The 19,922-nt window shown below is 33.0% G+C and overlaps 2 protein-coding genes across 4 annotated transcripts in view; both read left to right on the top strand.

Annotated features, from left to right (window-relative positions):
- The window catches only part of LOC127857658 (uncharacterized), a 158,810-nt gene that overhangs the window by 106,554 nt on the left and 32,334 nt on the right, over nt 1-19,922 (top strand). The window contains exon 1 of one of the 2 annotated variants that reach the window (XM_052394240.1): nt 8,935-8,970. The exons of the other annotated variant lie outside the window; for it this stretch is intronic. The gene's annotated coding sequence lies outside the window, so the exon portion shown is untranslated. Of the gene's footprint in view, nt 1-8,934; nt 8,971-19,922 lie in introns of those variants that run through there. 2 annotated transcript variants of the gene reach the window in all.
- LOC127857660 (transcription intermediary factor 1-alpha-like) lies at nt 54-18,070 on the top strand. 2 transcript variants are annotated; one of them, XM_052394250.1, is made up of 2 exons: nt 54-87; nt 13,313-18,070. In XM_052394250.1, the coding sequence occupies exon 2, from the start codon at nt 13,325-13,327 to the stop codon at nt 14,273-14,275; it is 951 nt and encodes a 316-aa protein (XP_052250210.1). In that variant the 5' UTR covers nt 54-87; nt 13,313-13,324; the 3' UTR covers nt 14,276-18,070. The 2 variants fall into 2 exon arrangements, with proteins under 2 accessions (XP_052250210.1, XP_052250209.1); XM_052394249.1 differs by lacking the exon at nt 54-87 and adding an exon at nt 8,978-9,208.

Genomic DNA, 19,922 nt, shown 5'->3' with positions numbered 1-19,922 from the left:
GGCGTTATCTTACGTATTTAAAAGACCCCCGGCATAAAAGAAGCTGTTACAGCGCGATTTTGATTGCGGATTGAAAAGTGAAGACAGGTAGGTTCTCTCTTAATCACATATATGAGGAGACAATCGGCGTTGAAATATATATACTAATGTTATTTTGCCCTACATTTATTGCAGCTATGACCAGACTTCTCAACCGTGTGCTTAATGACCTTGGGCCGTATTCCAGTAGCTTTTTAAGTTTTCACTTAAGTTAAGAAATTTCTTTAAATAATTTCAAGTTAAAAGTTAAATGTGAAATGTCACAAACAAAACATCAGAAGGTTAGTATTTCTGTTTAAGAAATTCCTTTAAGGGTTACAGGAAGTTAACTTTAGTTTTAATATATGAGAAAAAATACACAGAGTAAAGAAATTTATTAAGTTTATGAAGCTACCTGAATTTAACTTAAGTGAAATCTTATGTTTAAAGAAAAAATGGCGGAGATAAGAAAAAAATATTGCGCAATATTTCAACTTAAGTTAATTTTTAACTTCAGAAGCTACTGGAAAACGGCCCCTTGACTATATTGTATTTGCTAATAACTCTTACCTGAAAAGCGATCATACTGATTCATGAATGGTCAGGCAAATTGCGAATTGGATGTCGATGGTTTATGCAACGTGAATACATCATTCATTAGATGTTAAGTAGACGAGAAGACGTGGATGAATGTGTGATTTGTTTCGGCGTAGCTAACTAAGATTACAAGTTACCGAGATTAGTTGAGATAATTATTGAGTTGGAGATATAAATGCCAAATAAAAGTGTGAAATTTTCTGATTTCTAGAGAACCAAGTAAAAGTGTGACATTTTCTGATTTCTAGAGAATTTAAACTTACAACACTTGTTTGATATCCACCAATAACATACCTTTGTGGATTTAAATTGATTTTATAATTTAAAACAAAGTTATGACTACATTTTCGACAATGATACTTTAACTGAATATAATACTGAACACTATAACCAATTGATGATTGCGTGTGTGACAAGTATTGTTTAAAAACTACTGAAGTGCTCTGTAAATATTATTAATCTCTAATTCTTTTAGCCCTTGTCAATCAAAACGTAATATTGCCTGTTTAGCTCGCGTCCCGGCTTTCTTTTCGATAAAAGTAAATAAATTCGAATCAAAATATTTGAACACTTTCAGTGCACGTAAATTTATAGTTGAATCGCATTTCCAATGTATTGCGAATTAAGTATCATTGCATATTTTATCAAATTCTCCAGTAGATTCTGTCTGATCTATATTGTTTAAAAAAAGTTCCATAACATAAATTGAAATTGATGAAAGATGTCTTTTAATACCGCAAAGTGTTATCCATACTTTTTTTCATCTGCAGCACGAATACTCTTTTGCATTGACTCAGGTCTCGTATGGTAAAATGAGGTTGTGCATGCTTATTTATTCAGAATGCAGAAATTACTTTTTGAAATTATTGCAAAACTATTTAAGGTCAATTGAGTTCTTTTGAGATATTGGAAGAATCTAGGGTATGAGATGTTTTAATAGTGACGACCGAATACTTTGGGAGTCCGAGTCACGTAACTGACCATTTAGCTGTATGCTTTATTTTACGGCAAATCTGACATCTCAATAGTAAGTTCGACGCTGTTTGTCTTTTTTTAAAGAAAGTTTATGTGTCTGGTCACAGTTAGCATAATAGGGTCTTGACCCAAACTTCTAGGACAAAAAAGTATCAGTTGATGCAGTTTTGAGTTATCGACTTTTAAAACTAGATCTAGGTCACTTGCTAGTACTTTTAGAATATGTGTGCATATACTTTAACATTCAGCTCACAAATATTGAGATTATGTTGCTGAGTTTACACATAAATTCAAATTATTCGAAATTGATGACCATGCTTACGATAATAGCTTCCAACACAAGGACATGCAAGGCGACTTAACGTGAGATTGCTTAGGGCCAGAAGAGTAAAAAAACAAGAGAGCCATGACCACATAGCCTATAAACATGTATTGGCAGAAGAATCACTATGACAGTGACTACAGTTGAGTACAAGTGAATCCTTAATGTGGCTTATAGAGTTGAAATAATATTTCTCTAAGATTTTACTCGGTGTCCGAGTTTTGGAACACACGTGACCAATATTCGAACATTGCTTATATATAGTCAAGATAATAATTTATTTGGACTACATTACATCAAGATTGAGTAATTCATGTGGCTTCAGCTGTGTGTACAAAAAATTTAAAAGATTTTATCTGGTAACCTTTTTGACACACGTGACCCAGATTTTAATTTAACCTAGATCTTGCCATGATTAACATTCTGCCGAAGTTGTATTAAAAAGATTTAATATATAAAAACGTGGCCTCTGTAGTGGTAACAAACTTAAAATTGACGACGTATGGCACACGACGCACGACAGAGGACGATTGATTCCGGATATAGAATGACCACATTTGCACACAGTGCGCACTTGATGCTCAGGTAAGCTAAACAGCAACAAGGCAAACACCTGTTTCTGTTCAAAGACTTGTTCGAATGATTGTATTGCGCTGCAATTTTGTTTGTGGATCGCATTCATGAAACAATGCTTGGGGTTGCATTTCGCCCAGTCAGATCACGAGCACTGCCACTGTATAAAAACAGTATTGCTTTACATAATAAATACATGTATATATTATAATAATAAATAGTAAATACAAAATAAATGTATATCTTCAGGGGAAGTGAATCATGGCGCAAGCGCTGAAATGTGGTCCTTGCTTGTTCGAGGAAGTAACAGTTGATCCAAAAATGTCTGTGTGGACTGCCTGGAATATTTGTGCACGGCGTGTGGACGAGAAAATCAAAGACACAAAACATTACGTGAGCATAAATTACTCGGGGAGGCTGAACTGCCACAAGACGTAACATTATTCAACGAAATGAAGAAATTGTCGCATTATCCCATACACCATGACGTAGAACTTGACCAGTATTGTAAAATTCATAATGTTTTAATTTGCCTGCATTGTCTGAAAAACGAACACAGATCGTGTGAAGATTGTATAGACCTTTCGGCCCTACTGGAACAGAGATTTGCGACAGAAAATCTTGGCGAACTTATCATTAAGCTCAAGAGAAAATGTGAAGTGCAATTAACTGAAACGATGGAACTATCAGAGGTTGCCCGTACCAATAGCAAAGAAGTAGCTCATTATATAAATATTTTTGTTGAGACTTTAAAAAAGAATGTTGAAAACATAGAGATTAAGTTGAATGAAAAACGCGAAAGTCTAACATCGCATGTGACGGAGTCTGTTAGACATTCTGAGCAAATATTGTCAAATATAAAAAAGAAAGCTTAACGTTATGAGAACCATTTCGATTTAGCGTCAAAGTTTGGTTCGATGAAACATAACGTTGTCCTTCATTTCTTGGCGTCAAAGTTGATGAAAGAATTAGAAGCAGACTTATTTACGAAGAATTCAAATGTGAAAATAAAATGTGTACAAACTGTAAGCACTGAAAATATTGTAAACACGATGGACAAATGCGATGTGGTGTTAGCAAGTGCGTACGAACAAGCCTCCGAATTGTGCAGCGATGAAGCAATAGATGAAGGCTCATTGATATTCACTGCTCCAAAAACACGTTCTGTAGCAACACAAGTAGAACAACAGATTGATTCAAATGCAAATACATTAAAAAAGTCTCTATGTGAAATGACAATAATGTATCACCGTATAAAGTTATTGCTTTGTGATTGTAAACAAAATGAAGAGGTGCCTCCTGTTATTGCTTTAGATGTATTAACGGACGGTAAAAGACTTCTTCTACAGAAACAGATAATAAGTGTATATTCATTGAAACTGATTTTGTTAAAATACTTAAACTTAAGCTCCACTGCCAACGACATGTGTGTCGTGGAAGAAAACAAAGACGGAGTGTTTACGGTTGCTATTTGTTTTGGTAGGTGGCCATGTAAAATAACATTCTTAGAATGTATTGATGAATTTCGCGAGAAATATGTTATTGATTGCAAGCAAAGGGTATCTTAAAAGCGTCACTATGCTAGGTCATCATTTGTTAGTTGCTCATACGAACGGAATCAGTTGCTTGACATTTCTTCAGGTCATGTGTGCTATGCTTTTGACGAAAACAGGTGGGCAAGCAGCGGATGAAATATTTCTGAGAAAAAAAACAGAATTCGGGCGTGCAAAATTACCCGAAAAATTGCAGTAGCCTGTAACAAAACAGTTTACCTAGTAAACATAAAAGATGGCGAATGTCAAAAAAGTAAAGTTCATGCAGTATGTCCGTTTGTTTGGGAATACTTCCAATGACATAAATACCAACCGGAAATTAAGGACAACAGAGATGTTAAATGGGATTCGCAAGGGAATATGTACATTTCGATTAATCATGGAGTGTATCAATTTCGTCAGATAAATGGCAGTTTCGTAGAGAGAACTCTGATTACAATATGCGGAAACTGTTCGGCAATACCGAAAGATGAACAACAGGAATAGGATAGTGGTTGGATATTCTAATTCAAATCGTGTACACGTGTACGAGTACAAATTACCAGCTGAATAAATACCAATTGGAACTTTAAAAAGTGTTCGCGTTTAAAAATTATCAAAAATATTGAACGTTTGGATAGCTTCTTTTCGAGTACACTATTTTTGTGAATATATCATTTATGTATCTTCTACATTTCAAAGGTATCCGCCAAATCTTTTAAATTTTGGACAATCGAAAATATAACTATACCTTATATGTATATAGTGCATTAGAAAGTTATCCAATCCGAATAACTTTTCTATACTCATAAGACACCTATTAATATTATCATATTTGTATCTAGTACATTCAAATTATATCCCTTTCATTAAATGCGTAAAACACTTTTACATGTATTAAACATTTAGTGTACGTATCTAGTGCATTCGGATATTATCCAACTCGTATAACGTTTGGATTTTCCAGTAAAGTATAAATATTATCATGTTTGTATCTAGTGTATGTAAATGTTCTAAAGTTCATTTAACTCTTCGATAATGTGGTACATTTTTACACCATTTTCATGTTTTATCTGATTTATTAAATTGTTATGCGATTCATTTAATTTTGTAATACTATAGTACGTGCATATACCATCTCATATCTACTGCATTAAATTGTAATCCGATTCATTTAACGTTTTGATATTATATAACACGTATAACCATTTCATGTCAGTATCCAGTGCAGTGAATTGCTTTCCGATTCATTAAACTTTTTGATACTACTACATGTATTTACATTCATAGAACAGTGTCTTTAAATATGATACATTGTTTATTTCATCCTCTGCGTTGAATAGTCGGAGAAATGGATAATGAAGGTGAACGACAACCCGATCATTGTCACTGCAGGTCGTTTGAAATTAGAACGTTTTATCATTTAACTCTCTGTTTTTGGACTGCTTTATTAAGTGTCACTAGCTGTTGTATTTTGTCCACTGCGTCGTTATATCGATGTCGGCATACCCTTTCTATTTCCTGGAATATACTTTCTAAGATTATTAAAGCTATCAACATCCCTTGGGCGAATGAACACAAGATCTGTTGCTTATATTTTGGAGTTATTGCCCCTTTGTTAATTTAAATACTTAATTTTGTTTGAACTCTTTGACTAATGAAGCTATCAGCATAATTCGTGGGTGTATATTTTTATGAGGGAAATTGCTATGCACAAGACTCATTACTCTGCAGCTTATACTATTTGCTTTATTGCCATTTGTTAATGTTTATACTCTATTGTTGTTTAGAGCATGATTCTAAAAGTTGTTAGCGTGCAAGGTGTATGGCATAATCGCTAATAGTTTTCGGGCGTCAAGCGACACCTACAACTCGCGGAGTTCTTGTTTAATACATGTACGTGTATTTGTTTTGATGAGTAAGTGAATAAACTTATTGTCATCGTTAAGATCAGCATGTCAAACAGCACAACACTACAAACAATAATTTAATAAAATATATAATTGAGCATCAACAATGAAGAAACTAATTAAAAGCATTTTACCACTAAAACACTAAATGAAATGTATTTGATAATTAATTATCGTAAAATGCATGAGAATAAAGCAACGATTTCAAGTCTGGCTCGAGTATATCAAGTAAGTAACATTAGAAACATATAGAAAAATAATTGAATGTGTTTAAATATATATTATTAACCCTGTAGCTCGTGTTCTGTAAATTTTAGATAAAAACTTTTCAGTTATATATGTATGTTTTTATAGCTCGAAAAGACACACATTTAAGTACGATAATGTTGGTAAATTATGAAATTAAAGTGGATTTACAAGAAAATAACAGTTACATTTTGTAAGTTAAAGTGGACTGTTCATTGCAATGTCTGCGACTGTCGGGCCAAGTAAGAATGTACAACTGGCATGCCTAGAGGGAATGTACGAGTTGTTGCCTAGTTGGAATGTTCAACTAGTATGCTTAGAAGGAATACACTACTGATACGATCTTATAGAAAGGTATATCGTACAGAACTATACAACCGATGAGAAATATACAATGAATATTCCCGTTTGGAATTCACGACTTGAATGTCTAGTAATAATCTACAATTTATATATTTTAAAACTTTTAACTACTAATTTTTAGGCCGTACAATAAAGTGACGGTTGAACTTGCAAAAACATGATGTATGAGAAAAAATAGTCTGGTGATTTTAAAGTGATATTATAGGCATTTTTCACTGTTGAATTGAGCTTAAAAGAATTAACAGGCTAAAAGATTTAGTTAAAATATGGTTACTGACCAATTATCTGCAACTCATCTTGCTTCCAGTTGTTTATAAAAAATATATATTATATTCTATATTTTACATAACTGGTGAGTCCTCTAAGCCGAAATGATCTGTAAAACAAAACAGTGTCTTTGTGTCGTATGGACGAATCTGCACTAAAACCAAATTTAGATTCACATCGTAAATCGAATTATTTCTGTCGTCAGTTGTCAAAACGAAAGTACGGTTGATATTCAAATGCATTTTTTTTCTCTTTTCGTGATATTGTTTTGATTTTTTGATGCTGCATTAACAAATATAAGTGTATATGAAGTGAAAACACCAAAAATATACAACGGTTGCGATAGACACCTATCAACTGATAGATGCCCATAATATCACTTTAAGATATTGGAACTGTAATACGACATTTCAAAGTTTATAAAACACGTTTTCGAACCATTAATGATTCTCCCACATTCGTAGTTGTGAAACCTTTATCTACTCCCCTTTTCACTAAAACATTAATTTCATATTTTAATCTGATTTACGTTAATATCGATAAAACAATAATTATTTTATATCTATTTATACGTGCATGGACTATATATGTATTTATCGTAGTAAATAATGAGAAACAAATAGAAGAAAGAAAATATGAGCACACAAGATTCGTTATCACTTCGCGGAAAACCAGAAAAATACCAGTTTCTAGCCATAAGGTTTGTTTTAAAAAAGTAAACAATTATCAGAAGGGAAAAATACAACAGTTTTTTGTATTTATTAAGTGCCCTTGACCGAAAAAATAAGCTTGATCGCAAACATTTTAAATTTCATTTTCAAATGCAAGGTGCAATGACATTATTGTTTCAAACGAACATTACAAAACCATGCTGCAGTCGAGAACTAAAAATGTTACATAAACTTTTGAAACATATCTTACTTCGCAAACATTTACCTTAACATTCTTACAAAGATGACTAATATGAAGTACATCGTTTGTAAACGAAAGCAATAGGGTTCGAAAGAGTTCATATTGTTCACCCAAGAAATGACGTTCCGAATGATCTCAGATAGAACAGTTCAGTTATGCAAACATAGGTTTAAATATGTGAAAATGATGGGAACTTCATATTTAACTCATAGTAGAACAAGCAATATGTTTAGATGGTAACTACGCATATTAGGAAGGAATTACTCATGGTTTAATGCCTATAGTACATAGTGCGCATTTAAGCCCTGGTAGTTTGTTGTTATATTCTTGTAGGGATGCCTCAAGGTTTCATTTTTGAGAGGGTGGAAAATTTGCCTACTGCAAGTAAACTTGAGAATAAATGTAGCGCCCATAAGTCTCAAAACTGGCCACGCCCTAGGCGTCTCATGACACCTATGGACTTAAACAGTCGATAACTTAGAAAATATTATCTGAAAAAAAGCCACAGAGCTTTTATATTGTATATGGTACACCAGATAGATGTCGTGTACAAAGTTTGGTGAAATTATGCCCATGTAGCCTAAACGGACCACGCTCACATGATGTATACATACGTATACGGTAAATAACTAAAATTATTTTCTCTGATACCGCAAGGTTCAGTGGGTTATATATTAAGTGTTTAAATCGTATATGGGTCTAAATAAGTTCAAATCAAGGGTCGATGTTTCAGTTTGTGTTAGTATACTATCATAGATGTGACCGTTTTTTAGTTTTTTTTTCTAATGAAAACCACCGATTCGTTTGTATTTCTTAAAATAAATCCAATGCATTCTTGAAAGAACAACAATATGTGTCTCGAGAAGAATATATAATTGTGCCAGTTGCTATGATATTGAAGATTGATCTAAAAATTAAATTTACGTGTACTAACGATTTAATACTCAGTGAATATTGTGTTATTGCCTTTAGAAATACTGGCATGCTTTTGGTTAAAAGATTCAATAAACCTTTCGAATAGAATATGTTTTGTGCTTTGTAAAAAATTGTATAGATATCATATAAAAGAGTGGACTGTTTTCAGCGTAACGCATTACGAAACAACTTGGAAGACGTCAGCGCTTTGATTAACAAACCGAATGACCTTTAATAAAAGGGAAACTACTTTGGTAGTAAATAGCAGGTAGACAAAGGCTTATTATGTATCGATAAACAAAAGGAAAATATAAATCAACGTCTTATAAGGAAACTTAAGGTTTTTTTAAATGTGTGTGTATCACCATTACGTTTGGTTATAACTTTAAGTTTTAGTTTAGTGCAGTTTTAGCTACTGTGTATTAGTTAGTTGGAATACCAAAGTATGCATTTTCTGAAAATAAACATGTAACTGGATATCAGAACAGGGCGGCTTTATAATACGTGTTTACATGTACCTCAGCATAATCACAGCTGTTACGATGCGATTTTGATTGCGGATTGAAAAGTGAAGACAGGTTAGTTCACTCTTATTCACATATATAAAGAGACAATCGGCGTTGAAATTAATTCTGAGTTTTGCCCTACATATATAGCAGCTATAACCAACCTTCTCAAACATGTGATTAATGGAACACGTTAAATCTACCATATTGTATTTGATAATAACTCTTAACTGAAAAGCGTTCATACTGATTCATGAAAATTTGACAAATGAAAAATGTCAGGAAATAATTAGATCTACCAGAGTTAATTAAAAATGTTTTATATAAAACAAGTGTATGTAGATCATGCGAATCGAAAATAGACCTAGATTACTTTTGTTAGATGAGGAAACTAAGATAAATTCATTTCAAACCACTACAACACTTCTGTCAACACATTTTACTTTAAGAAAGGTATCACCAGCATAATAAATCAAATAACATATACTGCAGAAGTTTCTATAAAGGTGCAATTATAACGAAGTCTTAATAAATCGTACCACACGAGCACAATTTAACTAAAAAATTACCACTGAACAGTAAAAGTATATTGTTTTAAATTGCCTTTGGTGTAAACTATTGGTTTAATGATTCTTATTAACGCAATTGACACACAGTCGTATGATATGTGCAGAGGAAACTCTCAAGTTGGAGATTTGTTATTCACAACTCGATTACTTCACTGGTTGGAAAGTAAAATATTGCCATACCATGTTTACACAATGATTATAGAAATACAAATTCGACCACATTTAATGTTACTTATCTTTTTCATTTGCATTTGAACAATAGCAGACGTCTACATTTTAAAATAATGATTTAAAGCATACACTGTAAGCAATTTCTATTTAAATGTGTAGACTTGACGCACATATTAGTTATTTATTTATCATTTTGACATTTGCATTTAACAAAACTGGAAAATAAATGCAATATTAAGACGTATCAAATCACATGGGTGAATGGGCCTTTTGGTAACGAACATAATTATCTAAATAATGGATCGGTTTAATATTACTTGTAATGTAAAAAATAATCAACATAAAAGTTAATACAAGTGATGAATACATATGGGGTTCACGTCGTTATGTTTATCTGTAGTACGTGATTTCTCCTAGTGAAAGCGCACAGTATGTATTTGGCTGGTTTGCTATGACATAAATGCATAAGTAAATAAGACGGGTTTTCCTTTTAACAATGTGCTGATTGAAAACATTAAAACAATAGTCACCTCTTGAAGTTTTATAAGGGACCTGCGAACATAAAATGGTTGCCTCCTTAACGCTTCCCGTGTTAAACACTTTCCATGAATGGGCTTCCCGCTGTTCACCGATGTTTTCTTCGGGTTTTATGCTTACTGAGGCAGGAATGCGCGCAGGTTTAGTTTCACTTATTGGTCGCACTCAAACATACTACCGCTACATAGAAACCTACTTACTAACCCCTACACAAGTGAATACAAAAGTTTGTAAAGCTTTCTGTGTATGCATTCAACGTGCTGATCACAATATAAACTTGTTAAATAATACGTTCCCTTTTAGAAGGTATATCGATAAATTGTCTTTGACTTTATTTAAACTACATGTAGTTATTTGTAAAAGCGTATGGATTTTAATATTAACATGTATTGTTATACATTAAACTGTCGCTGTTAGTTTCCATTGCCTATACCTTGCAAATTTGCGCAATATGATTGTCAGTCAATGCTTCGGTTGCATATAATCATAGCAACGGATCTATGTACACACCTGCATTAGACAGCGACGTCGAAAAAAGGTACCAACCTGGTTTACTTTTCTATCACCCTTAAAATCACATCGCAACATGCGAATTCGGTGCCTATGGTTTATGCGCCGTTTGTACAGTATTCTTTAGATGTTTAGTAGACGAGAAGACGTTGATAAATATGTGATTTCTTTCGGCGTAGCTTACTACGATGACATGTGACCTAAATAAGTTAAGGTTATACTGCAGCTGGAGATATATAAATGCCAACTAATAGTGTGCAAATTGTCTCATTTTTAGAGAATTCAAACTTACAACAATTGTTTGATATCCAACAATAACATACATGTATGCATTAAAATTGACTTTATAATGTACAGAAAAGTTATGAATACATTTTCGACAACGATACTTTTCTGAATATAATACTGAACACTATAACCGATTGATGATTGCGTGCGATAAACTGAACGTTGTATGAAACAAGTATTGTTTAAAAACTACTGCAAAGCTCAGTAAATATTATTAAGCTCTAATTTACTTGGCCCTTGTCGATCGAAACTTAAAATTGCTTGTTGTGCTCGCGTCCCGGCTTCCTTTTCGATATAAGTAAATAAATGATGAATTTATATTCAGAAACTTCCAATGCACGTTAAATTGAATCCGTTTCCAATGTATTGCGAATTAATTATCATTGTGTGTTTTGTCAACATCTCCTGTATGTTCTGTCCGATCTATATAGTTTAACATATTTCCATAACATAAAGTGAAATTGATGAAAGAAATATTTTAATACCACGCAATGGTATCCATACTTTTGTTTATCTGCAGCACGAATACAATTTTGGCATTTCTAGTGAAACGTATAATATATTATTTACAATAAATATGTTTGTTTTTAATTTTCAAACAAAGTCATTTACACGTTTGTTTTTGTTAATTACTAACATTCAGGTTTCGTATGGAGAAAAAATGGGTTGAATTAAGTCCTTTATTCACGATACAGATGTGAATGTCTGAAATTATTTCAAATCTATTTTATGTCAAATATGTAATTTTAAGATGTTCGAAGAATCTAGGGTCCGGGATATATTTTTAGCGATGACCGAACACTCTGGGAGTGCAAGAGTCACGTAACTGATCATTAAGCTGTCATGCTTTATTTTTTGGCAAAACTAACATCCCAATAGTTAGTTCACAACCGTTTTTTAAAGGCAGCTATTGTGTCTGGTCACAGTTAGCATAATAGGGTCTTGACCCAAACTCTGATACACAAGAGTAACAGTTGATGAAGTTTTGAAATATCTACTTTTAAAACTAGATCTATGTCACTTGCTAGTTATTCCTGATTACTTTTAGAATATGTTTGCATAAAATTTAACATTCAGCTCACATGCATTGCAATTATGTAAGTTAATAACTGAGTTATCAAATTAATTGACATTATTTGCAATTAATGACAATGCTTATTATACGATATTCTTACACATTCAATAACAAACATGGCGACCTAACATGAGATTGCTTTTGGGGGACCAGAAAGGTAAATGTCAATATCACCTTCACAATAAAACCAAGGAAGGACCTTAAGCACTCATCAATAGTAGAACTTGACTTGGTGACCGAATTTTTCTTCCACATGACCATATGGCATATATATTTTCAAAGGAAAAACTGACATTGACGAGGGTTTAGTACATGAGTCCTTATTTTTGCTTTAATAATGGTAACACTATTTTTCTAAGCTTTTACTCGGTGACCTTGTTTTGGGACACATATGACTCAGATTCGAACTTTGCTTATATTGTCAATATAAACAATCGAATCACGCTTCATCAAGATTGAGTCATTTATGTGGCTTTCAAATGTGTTAACAAAGTTCTAAAAAAAATTTACCTGGTAACCTTGTTTTTCGATATACGTGACCCAGATTATAATCTGGCCTAGATATTGCAATGATGAACAATAACCCGAAGTTTTATCAAGATTTAGTAAAACAAAATGGCCTATAAGAGTGGTCACAAGCTTACAATTGACGACGTATGGCAAACGACACACGACAGACGAAGATTGACGCCGGATAAAGACTGACCACAAATGCACACCTTGAACACTTGATTCTCAGGTGAGCTTAACAGCAACAAAGCAGCAAACATCTGCTTCTGTTTAAAGAATTGTTCGAATGATTGTATTGCGCTGAAATTTTGTTTGAGGATTGTTTACATGAAGAAATCCTTTGGATTGCATTTTCGCCCAGTCGGATCAAGGGCGCTATCATTGTAGAAAAACATTTTAGATATACTTAATATAAAAAAGAACAGTACATGGGAAGTAATAAATAAATAAATATATATATATATATATATATATATATATATAAATAAATAAATATATATATATATAAACCTTCAGGGGAAGAAAAACATGGCGCACGCGCTGAAATGTGGTCCTTGCTCGTTCGAGGATGTTACAGTTGATCCAAAACATTTCTGTGTGGACTGTCTTGAATATCTGTGCACGGCGTGTGCACGAGAACATCGAAGACACAAAACATTACGTGAGCATAAATTACTCGGAGAGACGGAACTGCCACAAGACGCAACATTATTTGAAGAAATGAAAAAATTGTCGCATTGCTCCATACACGATGACATTGAACTTGACCAGTATTGTAAAAATCATAATGTTTTGATATGCCTGCATTGTCTGAAAAACGACCACAGATTGTGTGAAGATCGGATAGACCTTACAAAATTGTTGGAAAATGAATATGCGTCTGAAAATGTACGTGAACGAATCTTTGAGCTCCAGAGAAAGTGTCAAGTACAACTGAACGAAACGATGGAATTATCAGAGGTTGCAAATACCAATAGCAAAGAAGTAGAGCAGCATATCAATACTTTAGTTGATACCTTGACGAAGAACGTTCAAAATCTAGAGAAGAAGTTAAATGAAGAGCGCGAACGATTAATATCGCCTGTGACGGAGTCTGTTAGACTTTCTATGCAAACACTGTTAAGTATCGAAAAGAAAGCTATACATTATGCGAACCTATTCGATGTAGCGTCAACGTTTGGTACGATGAAACATAATGTAGTCTTCCATTTCTTGGTGTCAATGTTGATGAAAGAATTAGAAGCAGATGATTTACTGAAGAAGAATTCAACTTCAAAGATAAAATGTGTACAAGCAATCAGCAGTGAAGAGATTGTAAACATGATGGGTCAATTCAGTCTAGCGTCAGCATGTTCGGACGAACAAGGCTCGGAATTATGCAGTGAAGAAGCATCAGAAGAAGATTCAGTGAGGTTCCCTCCTCCTAAAACACGAACTGTAGCAACACAAGAGGAAGAACTGGTAGATTCACAAACATAAAATGAAGATATTGTATAATAATGTAAAATTATTGCTTTGTGAATGTCCTAAAAGGGACGATGAATTCCCTCCAGTTATTGGTTTAGATGTATTAACGGACGGCAGAATACTATTACTTCATGCACGTATGATAAAGGTATATTCATTGAAACTGGTATTGGTTTCGAAGTTAACTTTCGATGTCAATAACTATGCTAAAGATATGTGTGTTCTGGAAGAAAAGCAAGACGGCGTGTTTACGGTCGCAATTTGTTTTTACAGTTATTTTGAAAACAAAATTACATTGATGGAATATACTGACGGATTTTGTGAGAAATACACTTTTAAGTGTAGTCACTACATTAACAGCATGACATTGCTTGGTCATCATTTGTTAGTAGTTGGATCAGGTCCAGTCCAGTTGCTTGACATCTCTACTGGTCACGTGTGTTATGCCTTTGACGAGAAAATGTGGGCACGCAACGGATCAAAAATAAGTACGACCATAAAAAGAGTCAGAGCTTGTAAAGCAACTAATAAAATTGCACTAGCCTGCAGTGACACAGTTTACAGAGTAAACATAGAAGATGGCGCATGTCAAAAAGACACACTGCATGCAGTATGTCCGTTTGTTTGGAGATACCAACAAAGTCGTGACAGACCGGAAATAAAAGAAAACGAAGATGTTAATTGTGATTCGCAAGGGAACATGTATATTGCAAATAAGTGCGGTGTGTATCAATTTTGTCTAGAGGATGGTATAATCAACGAGAGACTTCTGATAACAATCCGTGAAAATTGTACAGCAATAGCAATAGATGAACAAAGGAACAGGATAGTAGTTGCTTGGTCGAATTCAAATCGTATATACGTGTACGAGTACGAACAACCAGCTGCAGAATAGAACGTGCTTAAGTCAGTCGTGATGTTCGTTATATTTATGAAAAACTAGACTGACTGTTGTTAGTGATCTGCATTCGGCTGGTGTTTTGACCAGATAACAAGTCAGTAGACTACAACAGAAAAAAAAGTTATATGCGAAGAAACTTATACCTTAAAATTGCTCTCAAGATCAGTTTTAATCAGTGTTAATATAATATATTATCCGAGGAATTTAATTTTTTGATAGCTTATACTCGAGTTCATGTACTTTGTGAATATATCAGATACATTTGTGCATGTATATAAAAATGTATCCGCCGTTTCAATTAACTTTTGGATAACCTTGTAAACATGATTATACTTTACTATATTTATCTTTCTTATGTATAATAACTTTTGGATACTATACAACATGTATAAATATTATCATTTTTTTGTATTTAGTGCGATGAAACGTTATCGTATTTATTTAAGTTGTTAAAACTTCAACTTGTAAAATTACATTATAAAGTATATAATACCTTTTTATGTCCCCCAGTCTATACTGGGGACATATTGTTTTTGCCCTGTCTGTTTGTTTGTTGGTTTGTTTGCGTCAAACTTTAACATTGGCCATAACTATTGCAATATTGAAGATAGCAACTTGATATTTGATATGCATGTGTATCTCATGGAGCTGCACATGTTGAGTGGTGAAAGGTCAAGGTCATCCTTCAAGGTCAAAGGTCAAATATATGGGGGGACATAGTGTTTCACAAACACATCTTGTTATATGTGTATCTAGTGCATTATTCCAACTCATTTATCTTGTGAAATCTCTAGTAAATGTATATGACATTTCATTTATGTAACTAGTGCATGCAATGCTATCCAACTCGTGTATCGTTTTAATACCCTAGAATATGCATACGCCACTCAAAGTGTGTATGTAGTGCATTAACATTTAATACGATTTATTCAACCTTTGAATACTACTCAATTGTTTGTGAATGTCCGTATTTAATTTGTTTGATCACTGAGGCTATATAAGGCTGTCAAACTAACTTTCGTGGAATGATAGTATTGATAATGAAAAGTGCTATGTACAAGAACCGTAATATTGCGCGTAATACGTTTTTTAATGTATTTCCGTTTTTGTTAATGCAAATACAACATTACATTTGTTTTGATTGGAAAATACTTCTAACACTTGTTAGTCTGCAATGTGTGTGACATTATCGCCCATAGTTCTCGGTTGTCAAGCGACATCTCCGACTTGCAGAGTTCTTGTTTAATACATTTACATGTATTTGTTGTGAGGAAAACATGAATAGCCTAATTGTTATTTCAAATATGTTCAAGTCAATTATCAAAACAACAAAACATAATTCATTAAAAATAACGTAAGGGAACATCAACGATATAAGGAACTAATTGGAAGCACCTTTTCCACAACAGAAGCGAGAAATGTGTTCCTTTTAGTTCAAACCTATTTATTTTAGCTCGATTGCATAGAAAGCCTTAGGCTTATTTGAAACGCGTTCGAGTCAGTTTCCTGGAACTAGAACTATTTTTTTTTAGTCGGACTTCATTGTCTTGACTAGGTAACATTTGGGATATTTACGTACTGTTTTTTAAATATAATATTCTGTAAAGCTCGTTTGCTGTAACTTTTAAATAATAAAATATTCAGTTATATATAAATGTGTTGTAAATAGATTGGCAAGACAGATATTTATGTACCATTACAAAGGAAATGGTAAACAATAAAGTTACATTCGTATTACAATGAAATAACTGTTAAGTTTAAATAGACAGCTTTATACAATGTTTGATATTATTATACGAATGATATACATGTATCTGATTCAATGCATTAGCGACTGTCTGTTCTAGCAGAAATTGACGACTAATACGTCAAGTAGGAAAATTCGACATGTAGTTCGAGTATGACTGTACAACAGACATGCCAAACATGAATATACGTCTAATATGCCAATTAGAAACATACCGCTGAAAAGCTTGTTAAAATCTTCCACTGATATGCCTTTATCGTAATAAATAAAGTGTAACCAATGGAATAAAGAAACTATGGGCACGTACGCGTGTGTTACCATCCTTCGGAAAACCAAAAAAATATCAGGCTCTTGTCATAAGATTTAAAAAAAAGTACAAAAAGAACAACAACAGAAGAAACAAAGTGTTTTCTTTGATGTATCCTTTATCGAACAAAAATTCAGCTTCACCGAAAAAAAACACAATTTTCAATAGCAAGGTGCGACGACGTCTGTGTCAAATGAATATAACAACGCCATGTTGCAGATGAGAACATAAACTTATCAAACATAGCCTGCTTCGTAAACAATTACTTTTACTTGCTTACAAGTATGAATTAAATGTAGTAGATCATTTGTAAACGAAAGCAAATGGGTTCGAAATAGTTTATATTGCTCACTTAAGAAATGACAAATAAAAGTGTGAATACATAGGTTAAACTATGTGAAAACGATAGATACTTCATCATACTCAACTCATTGTATAGCAAGCAATATGTTAAGATGGTTATTACGCAGAGCAGGTTGCAATTACTAATAGCTTAATGCCTAGAGCAAATAATGTGAGATTAATCCCATGCCGTTTCTTTACATATTCTTATAGGGGTTCCTTAAGATTCCATTTTAACGAGTAGAGAAAGTTGGCACACTTCATGAGAACCAATATGGCATTCAAACGAGTTTTTTTTTATAACTTAACACATAGTCTTAGTTGAACTGATACAAAATGTTAATGCGAATAATTCTGTAAGAACATAGTTATCATACTGATTACACTTTAAAAGGCCTTTTAAACAAGTTTGTATTCAATGTTATCGAAATTCAAGGTCAATGTCCTTTCCTAAGTGTGTTTCCTAAGTTTTTCAAAACTAGACACGCCCTTGGGGTCACATGATAAATATAGACTAAACAGTAGAAAACATGAAATATATTATTTGAAAAACAAATCACACACACAAGCCCCATAACTTTAATATTGGATATGGTACATCAGATTAATGTCGTGTACAACGTTTGTTGAAATCATGTCCCTGTAGTCTAAACGGACCACTTCCACATGATTTATACACACTTATACAGTTAAAAACTTCCTTCTTCTTTGAAAGCGCACGGGTCATGGGTAAAATAAAAACGTATATGGATCTTAATTACATGCAGTTCTAATTATGGGTTGATGTTTCAGTTTTTCTTAGTGTACTTTTATAGAGGTGACGACGTTTTAGTTTTTTGTTCTAATTAAAATATTATAAACGGGTGTATTGCTAAAAATATTTGCTAGACATTCTTACAAGAATAGCAATATGTGTCTTGAAAAGAATTTGTTCCTTTTGCAAGTTCTATGATATTTAACAGTAATCTAACAGTTTTAAATTATGTGTGTACTTATGATAATATATAGATTGAATGTGTTTCTTTCGAAAATAATGGCATGTGTCGGTAAAAAAACTCAATAAACATTTCAAATATGTTCTGTGTTTGATTATAAATTGTGTAGATATATTTAAAAGAGTTGGCTGTTATCAGCGTAACACAATTACAAACAACGTAAGGGCATTCAGCGCTTTGATTAAGAGAACGCAATGACCTATACAAACTGGAAACTACTGCGTAAGTAAAGAGTCGGGAGACGGAGACATTATATCGATAAACGGATGTGAAATGTTAATCAACTTCAACAAGGTTTGTTTGAATTTTTTGCAAGACCAGCATTCTTATTAATAACTGTAACTTTTACTGTTTCAACTACTGTGTTTTAATTACTAGGAATGCCATGGTAAGTATGCATTTTCTGAAAATGTTCATGTAACTTGATACCGGAACAGAACGGTTTATCGTACATGTTTACATACACCTATCTCGTATTAAACCAGCTTTAATGATGCTATTTTGATTGAAAAGTAAACACAAGTAAATTCACTTATTCATCTTATATATAAAGAGACAATCGGCGTTTAAATTAAAACTGTCATTTTCCCAATACATAAACAACAGCCAAAACCAGACATCTACAAATTTGATTTATCGAACACGTTTACTTTTTTTGTTATTTAAAATTAAATCGTTCATGAAAAGCGGGCATATACCGCTTCATGTTTGTTCATGAATGGTCAGGTAAATGTGACACACTGCAAATGTCGGTAAAAATATTAGATGTACCAGGGTAAATGATGACAATTGAACGTAGATAATTCATATCAAAAGTATATATTGTTTCTTATGCTAGGTTTGTAAAATAAGATAAATGCAACTAATTCGTAATAATTCCGATCATTTAAAGTATTAATTCACGTGTTGGAAGTAAAATACATTATGTAATACAATTTGAACAAAATGATAATAAGAAATTTAAATTCGACCAAATATTTTATTTATCATTAAACCGATGAACTGGTATAAAACCTGTAAATTGCAATAGGCAGACGTGATGTTTGTATGTGTAATTTAGTGATTATCGCGACATGTGCTTTTAATAATAGTGGCAAATAATATCATTGTTTTGGACTTGATCCATATTCTAACTAATCTAGTTATCAGCTATATAAAGATACATCATATGTTTTCTTAAGATTGCGTGAAAACATTGACAGAGACTGACCACAATTGCCCACCGTGAGTACACTATACTAAGGTCAGAAAAACAAAAACAAAAGCAAACAACTATTTCTGTTCAAATGTATGTCTAGCGTAGAAAGAGTGTTTGTAGATACTTACAAGCAGACCAAGGTTAGGATTGCATTAAAAGTCAGCCAGAT

Source organism: Dreissena polymorpha, chromosome 14 (assembly GCF_020536995.1).
Source record: "Dreissena polymorpha isolate Duluth1 chromosome 14, UMN_Dpol_1.0, whole genome shotgun sequence".
Taxonomy (NCBI): domain Eukaryota; kingdom Metazoa; phylum Mollusca; class Bivalvia; order Myida; family Dreissenidae; genus Dreissena; species Dreissena polymorpha.
Note: the sequence above shows the minus strand (reverse complement) of the source record. Positions and strands in the feature narration are given on the sequence as shown.